This window comes from Arachis hypogaea, chromosome 4 (genome assembly GCF_003086295.3).
Source record: "Arachis hypogaea cultivar Tifrunner chromosome 4, arahy.Tifrunner.gnm2.J5K5, whole genome shotgun sequence".
NCBI lineage: Eukaryota > Viridiplantae > Streptophyta > Magnoliopsida > Fabales > Fabaceae > Arachis > Arachis hypogaea.
Genome location: NC_092039.1, coordinates 112,457,838 through 112,465,566, shown reverse-complemented (window position 1 = coordinate 112,465,566; position 7,729 = coordinate 112,457,838). Strand labels below are relative to the sequence as shown.

General features: G+C 30.5%; 1 protein-coding gene across 2 annotated transcripts; it reads left to right on the top strand.

Moving 5' to 3' along the window:
• The first annotated feature begins 444 nt into the window (after positions 1 to 444).
• On the top strand, positions 445 to 4,120 carry LOC112795205 (uncharacterized). 2 transcript variants are annotated; one of them, XM_029297952.2, is made up of 5 exons: positions 445 to 584; positions 1,033 to 2,339; positions 2,424 to 2,655; positions 2,952 to 3,034; positions 3,787 to 4,120. In XM_029297952.2, exons 2-5 carry the CDS (start codon positions 1,083 to 1,085, stop codon positions 3,856 to 3,858), a joined length of 1,644 nt encoding a protein of 547 aa, XP_029153785.1. In that variant the 5' UTR covers positions 445 to 584; positions 1,033 to 1,082; the 3' UTR covers positions 3,859 to 4,120. The 2 variants fall into 2 exon arrangements, with proteins under 2 accessions (XP_029153785.1, XP_025692932.1); XM_025837147.3 differs by having other exon boundaries at positions 463 to 584; positions 1,038 to 2,339.
• Positions 4,121 to 7,729: the final 3,609 nt, after the last annotated feature.

The following is a 7,729-nucleotide window of genomic DNA, read 5'->3' as shown; positions in this document are numbered from 1 at the left end:
TAAAATTTACATCAAATTTATTAATTAATATAATAATTTAATAATCATTATATATAGAACAACAAGAAAAAGAGAGATTTTTATCTTTTTATAAAAGTAATATTAGAGAATCAAATTTTTTAATATCAGTTAATTTTTTTAAGATAATTTTATTTATTTTAAATTTTAAATTGTAAATTATAAACCCATTGACTCTAAACATTAAATTATAAATCCTAAAAAAAGTTGACAAATATTGAAAAACAAAAATTGGTTGCTATACTTTCTATTTTTTCAAAAAAAGCCAAGCAAACAAATAAAAGAGTAGAAACTAGAACGAAAAACACTGTTTCTTTTTTCTTTTCTTTTCTTACATTTATTTTCAATAGAGAGAATATTTTGTACCTACTACCTAGTCAACGGTCAAACCTCACTATTCACTACCACACTACGAGTGTGGTTTTCGGCTTTTCGCTTTCACTTGTCACTCTTCTGCTGTAATCTGTACTTCATCTTTCAATATTCTTCAAAAAAAAAAAAAAAAGACACGTAAAGTTAACCGAGTTTCTTCAATCTGCAACTCTCTGTTGAAAATTAGGGTTCAGGTTCGCCACAAGTACCTACTTTTTAAAGTGCTTCTTTTTGTTTCTTTGTACTAACATGGTTGCTGCTAACACCTTTTCCCTTATATTTCATTGTTTTCTGTTTTCAAGTTTCTCATCTTCATCCTTATATCGTATAATAATCATAAAATAATCTGAACTGTTTTATATAAAAAGTAATGTAATGACTAATTTTTCCTTGAGCTAAAGTAAGTAGTATCCTGTAACCATGAAACAATGTTATAGAGATTTGAAAGGGGGAAAAAATAATTTGCTAGAAAACTTCATCTTACCCCCATAACCTGTTTGTTAAAATTTCAGTCATACTGGTCTCTATTTTGTGATCGTTTATCACTTTCTTTTGTGTGAGAAAAGACTTGATTGATTTTCTCTTCTGTTTTTAATTGATATGATGGCTAAAGGTGTTTTTTTTTTTTTTTTTTTTGGTTAGGGAAGATGGGTTTTTGGTAGTGTTTGAAAACTGTGAAGTCAAGACAAAGAATGAAGAAGAAAGAAAGTGTGAATTTTTTGTCTAGAGAAGTACAAATGGATTGCAAGAAGAGGAGAAGGACATTGGGGAAGAATAAGGACCTTGCAACTGCTAATGAAGAAAGTTCAATTGATTCTTACAACACCCTTGCAAGACACATGGTGGAACCATCTAGTTCAAGGAGTGGTAATAGAAAAAAAGGACTGGAGCCACTCTGCGAAGATGTATACATTAGTGTGAAGAGTCCATTCAATTGTCCTGTACCAGAGGAAGATGACACTGCGTACAAGTATTGGTTGGATTATGTTTACGTTCCTGAGGAAGACGAGGAGGATGATGGTGATAGCTTATTGGTTAATGTGGCTGAGGAACCCCTGACTGGAGATGTGGCTGAGGATCCTCAATACAAATTATTTTTGGATCATGTGAAGGTTCGTGGAACATGCTATGCAATTGAGATCCCTGAGCAAAATCTTTATATAGAATACCCTGATGTGGCTCTTACTGTGGCTTATGAGGCACAAAATAATGTTGGTAAGGATTCTCATGCTGTGTCTGCAAAGGCACAAAATAATGTTGGTGAATATAGTGAGAAGCGCAGGGGTAGGAAACCAAAAAATTTGAGACAAATAATTGAGGATTCTCATGTTGTCTCTCCAAAGGCACAAAATAATGTTGGTGACTATAGCCAGAAGCGCAGGGGTAGGAAACCAAAATATTTAGGACAAATGGTTAAGGATACTCATGATGTATCCCCAAAGGCAGAAAATCATGTGGGTGAGTGCAAGGGCAGGGGTAGGGGTAGGAAACCAAAAGATTCAGGACTAGTCGTGGTTAAGGATTTTCATGCTGTGTCTCAAAAAGCACAAAATTATGTTGGTAAGCGCAGGGGCAGGAAACCAAATGGTTTGGGAAAACATGCTGTCAAGGATACCAATGGTGATGGCAATGCCAATGTTGTGGACGTTTCTAAGGCACAAAACAATGATGGTAAATATAGCGGTAAGCGCAGGGGTAGGAAACCAAAAGAATTGAGAAACGATGCAATTAAGGACTCTAATGGCAGCTGCAATGGCGGGGCTTCAGAGGCAAAGAAGAATGATGGTAATGACAAGGGTACACTCAAAGGTGAGACACCACAAAAGAATGATCACATAGCAAAGGGTGATCACATTCACCCTCCATCTTGCATAGAAATAAAGGTAAAGGAGGAGATTGAAGAGGATGATGATGATTCACTCTGCAAAAGAAGGCGAAAGGTTCCAAGTGTATGTATCTATAATTTTATATATGAATTTACCCTTACCCTTTACTTTACATTTGATATTATGCCTTTATGTGTTGCTTTGCAGTTGAATTTGGAACATTATTGGCATGATGATAAAGCCAATGCAATGAAATACACAAAGTACAGAGAAAAACTCATGCAAGAGCTGGAGAAGCCTTACTGTGAGGAAGAGTATAAGAGGCTTTTTAAATATATGAAACATAAAAAGCTAGTCGAATACCATAAAGAGCATCGCAGCGGCTCTAGGACCTGTAAGAGAAATTATCTTGGGAAATCTCTTCTTAATCATCATGTTGGTAAGTTGAATTTTTAGTACCTCCTTTCGATATGCGAGTATCTTTGTATTTTTGTCCTTGAATAGTCGCCAAATGTAGCTCAAAGCTGTATACTTAAATTTGAATTAGAACTGATTCATTCACTACAATCAATTATTCTAATAGAACATGGAATCACTTAAAAGTGACAGAGAGTACTTATCTTACCAGAATGGTCCTTAAATACATGAAATGGAAATATGTTTTTGTCTAGCTTCATTAGATGTTGTTTCAGAAGACTAGCAACAATGAGTCATACTTATATGCTTATCTTGCAGATCTGAACAAAAAACTAAAATCAGTTCGTGGTGATTATCCTAAACGTCTGACCCTCTTACGTGGATTTGTTTTTTGGTTGACGGTATGTATAATTTGATATTACAGCATCCTGCACAATTTAATTTTCTAGCTCTTCGTGCCCTGCTCAACTAATAATGTTGAGCTGTCTGCTTATCCACCTAATAACATGTATAACCATAGCGCGAAATAAGTAGATTCTCTGGGAACAAGATAGAAGTTTTGCTACATGCTATTCATCACTTAAACACATTTAACATTAAGGAAAGTTGGAGACAATGAACAATCATGTTTTATAAAGGCTCACATGTTTTACAATTAATGGTATTGAACAAAATTTTCAAGAATTTCTTGACTAATTTGGAACAGTTTATAAGTTACTTTGCAATCAATTTTTCTTTTCCAATCTATTTCTACTAATTATGTAAAATATTCATGTTATTATTAATAAATATCTGTTTTTATTTCTTTGCCCACATGATCCTATTCCTAATACTTCAGAACTATATTTCTTTATAGTCTTGCATGTATGATAGAGCTGATAAATTATGATAACTCTAAGAAGTTAAGTATTGGTGAAAACACCCTTTAAATCACCAAGTTTTCTCTAGCCCTTGCCCTTTCTATAATCTATTAATACATTTGGACATTCATATGTTGATCTTTGTTGAGTTTTTACTTGTTCAAACAAGTGCCATCACCACTAGATTATTGAATCATAGAAATTGAATCAAGAAAATTTAGCTTTCCCAAAACTTACATTGAGCCTCTATAATTATCATAATTGGTTTTAATTATTATGTTGGTTACACTCAGCATTGTGCGGATAATGAGGCGTTCAAACCATGGATCTATCCTGAATATTGTAAGCCGGCACCTAAGGTGTAAGAAGTGTTATCTGATGTATATGGTCATGTTTATTGCATGTTTTACATGGCGCCTCAGAAAGAGTGAAGGTTTTAAGAGCTAGTTTGTTAACTTTATCGGTTATTTAGTTAACTTGATCTAAAAGTTTCATATAATTTAGTTAACTTGATCTAGAAGTTTCATATACATGTACTTATGTATGTATATAAAACACTAACATTAGCTTTGGTAGAAGATGAGATTATCATTCATACTTTTAATACACTTCAAACATTTTGATTTATTGCTCTTGTGCTCTTCCTTCCATTAGGTTGATAACATTTTCACAGGATCAATGATTTTTTATTTTATAAGGATTTGTTAGTTATGGTGAAACATATACGTTGTAATATCATATAATATAAACAAATATTTGAGTTACCGAATTAATTCAAATATTCTCTCTATCTCTCTCAATATAAGATTGATATTCGATATAGGTCTAATTTGATCTAAAATTTACACATATGATTAGAATTATTAGATTTGGTGCACCTCAAATAGTATATACAAAGATTGCTGAAACGAGAAAACTTCAAAGAAAATTATGGGATTGTAATGAAGTCAAAGAATTTCTAATCTTTCACGCATCATTCACATAACATATCCTAATTTTCTTTCGACTTTTCAAATTCAAATCTTAGAATCAGTCACTTATACCTTTATGGTTATTGCTTACTCATCTTGTTAGCATTGTTTCATTATTTTTTTCTTAATCAATTATATATTCTTATTTAAAGTTAGCTAAAAAATTTATATATTGATTATTAATTTATTATTGTTACAACTTTTAAATGCATATTTTGAAGACATCAAAGGACTATGAATTTTTTTAGTAATTTAAATTATATATATATATATTCGTTTATAGAGAAAAATCATATTCCTAGTTTTTAATATAATAATATTTTATATTATTACAAAAGTATTTACTGATAGCAAATTAAACAATTACTTTAAATTCATAACCTGTTTGAATTATTAACAATAAATTACTAAAAAATATTTTATTATAATTTAATTAAATATATTAAATTATTTAATAATTTTAATTATTAATTTTACATAAAAAATATACGTGAGTCTTTACTTTTTTTTTTTACTAGTACCAAGAAATAAAAGATCCACAAATAAAATTTTGAAAATAATTTTTTTTTTGGATTTTATCCAAAATTTAGTCTCAACTAAATAAAAGAAAATCATTTTGGATTTTATCCAAAATATAATCGCAACTTGAATAATCTATGTTCCAAAGTAAAATTTATATAAATACATATTCAAGAATAGAAAATCAAGCAAAAAACTTAAGAAAAAAAGAACGAATGCAAGAAGTAAATAATGCAGGAATGACTGAAGAGGAAATAAATGCTCTTTTAAATATGGATATGAACGATATCGTATATCTGCTTATCCTGGATAATCAACCACTTCATTCTTTGGACGGCAACCAACAATTCAAGACGGTTATTGATGAATGTTTGCTGGAAGCTATGGAAAACCGCCGGCGGGAGGCGGAAGCTATGAAGATGACAGAACATTATTTCTCTGGTATATCTGGTTATCAACCATCTCGTTCCTAGCCGCGGCCTCGGCCTCAGCCTCAGCCTCAGCCCGAGCCGCAACCGGATATAAGGAAGATGACACAGTAGAATTATTTTGCAGACATATGTGGTTATCAACCACCTCAGTCTCAGCCGCCTCAACCTCGGGTCTGGACTCGGGAGGAGAACAAAGTCTTTGAGTCAATTATGCTAATTGTTTTCCGGATGCTATACGCAACTGCAAGAACGCCTCCAGAACCTGATGAACGTCATCAGCGCCTTTGAAAACGGTTCTACTACAAACACACCTCTAAATGCTGCATCTGATGAAGACGTGACTATCGTGATGGAACACAACCCTCTCTCCATTCCCATCATCAATGGAACAACACGTCAAACACCACCATCACCACTGTTTTATTGGACTAATAATCAGTATTACAGGTTCGAGATTTTCAATATTTTCATTCTTTTTTTATTTCTTTACTTATTTTTTGCTCATACATATATATGAAAATTTTGTTTCTCTGTTATGTAAATACATGTTGGTAATATTATCATGGTAAGATGAAGGCATTAGCAGTCACAGCAGACATGACAGTGCCAATAGACATTATATTATCCTCGTCAGCCTGTCAGCCACAACAAGAGAACAAAACCAACATGATGGAACACAAACTTTTACCTACGGCTACTAGCAACAAGTTCATTGGACTATAGAAGAGTACAAGTATTAACTAATAGTATATATATGTTTGTTGTTTAAAGGTCCGAGAAAGAACTTTCGTAGCTTGGTCAACGGGGTAGGATTATGAACACAATGGTGTAGGAATATGTGACGGAATAGGAAGCACCTTAATTTTTTTGTAATTTAATAACTCTTCAGATTAAATATTTATCCCCTAGCTCTCTTGCTCTCTTGTTCTAATGATAATGTCAAAAGAGTGGTAGATTAGGCCTTATTTAATTTTTTGTGGCTCTGTCCAAAAGACTTTAGGTGGGAATAAAGTATTTTTTTAAAAATTATTAGTTTAAAATATATTAATTAGTAAGAACTTTTTGGAAAAGCATAATTCATAGAATATAGAATATTTTTATATAATTTTTATAAAAAATATTACATACATATTAAAAATTAATTATTAAATTATTATATATAAATATATATATTATTTAATTTAATTTTATGTATAATTAATATTTTAATATATATTTTTTATTAATGTTTAATTTGATAATTATATATTTTAACTAGGTCTATTGTCATTTTTTATTACTCAACAATTATATAGGTAAAATTTAGGCGCCGTTCTTGAAAAAGATCTGTTTATAAATGATTTTTTTTGAAAAAATTTTTACAAAAATAAAAGTGATTTTATATTTGGATATCGCATGTAAAAAGATTTTTTTATCTATTAATTATGTTTGGAAAAAATAAGATAAAAGTACTTTTTTATTCATTTATTATGTGAAAACATCTTTTTTTAAAAAAAAAATCTTTTAAAAAAAATGTAAATTGTAGTTTTTCAAAAAAAATATTTTTTTTATTTTTTTAATACTCTTACTTTTACTATTAGAAATTTATCAAACACACTAAAAAATATAGTTTTTTTTAAATTAAAAAATAATATTTTTTATCGATTTAATAGTGCCCAAATAAATACGTATTGTATATATTATTTTGTACATTTAAAAAAATATCATTTTTATAATTAATATGTTTATTATTATTTTTGTTCTTGCTGTTATTATCTTACAAATATATTTTTTTAATCTGCTTACTTTGGAAAAGATAAATATTATGTAAGTAACAAATAATATGCATAATTTACACTAAGGAAGTACTATTTTATCACAAATGTGTCAGGGAATGGATGCATGGAATATTCTTAAAGTCTGTTTTCTTTTTCATTTTTCATTTTTAATTTTTTAAAGGTTGATTTTCATAAAATATATATTTTTTACTTTTCTATATATTATAGCATGTTATAATAACAAATAATACTAATATGTTAAATACATTATTCAGACTTTTTTTTATCTATATGCGTATGAAAAAATGATTTATTCCCACCATGCGTATGCATGAAAACCGTTCTCAAAATGCGCAGCTCCATTTCACATGAGGCATCCATGAAATGGTTTTAGTCATCATTTTACATGTGGCGTTCACGAAATGGCCCTATGCGTGTCAGAACTACACCTCAAACTCGCTTACTACGAAATGGAACACATCAATGGGGGCACCCACGAAATGGGCCAACCCGTCCCTGAGACCATCGAAAATTGGTGACATCAGATGATCCAGCCAC

Bases quoted from the DNA above. Each gene is read 5' to 3' on its own strand.
- LOC112795205 (XM_029297952.2), top strand. From the start codon at position 1,083: ATGAAGAAGAAAGAAAGTGTGAATTTTTTGTCTAGAGAAGTACAAATG. The intron at 2,340-2,423 runs GTATGTATCTAT...GTTGCTTTGCAG, and splicing joins GAAGGCGAAAGGTTCCAAGT to TTGAATTTGGAACATTATTG. The intron at 2,656-2,951 runs GTAAGTTGAATT...CTTATCTTGCAG, and splicing joins TCTTCTTAATCATCATGTTG to ATCTGAACAAAAAACTAAAA.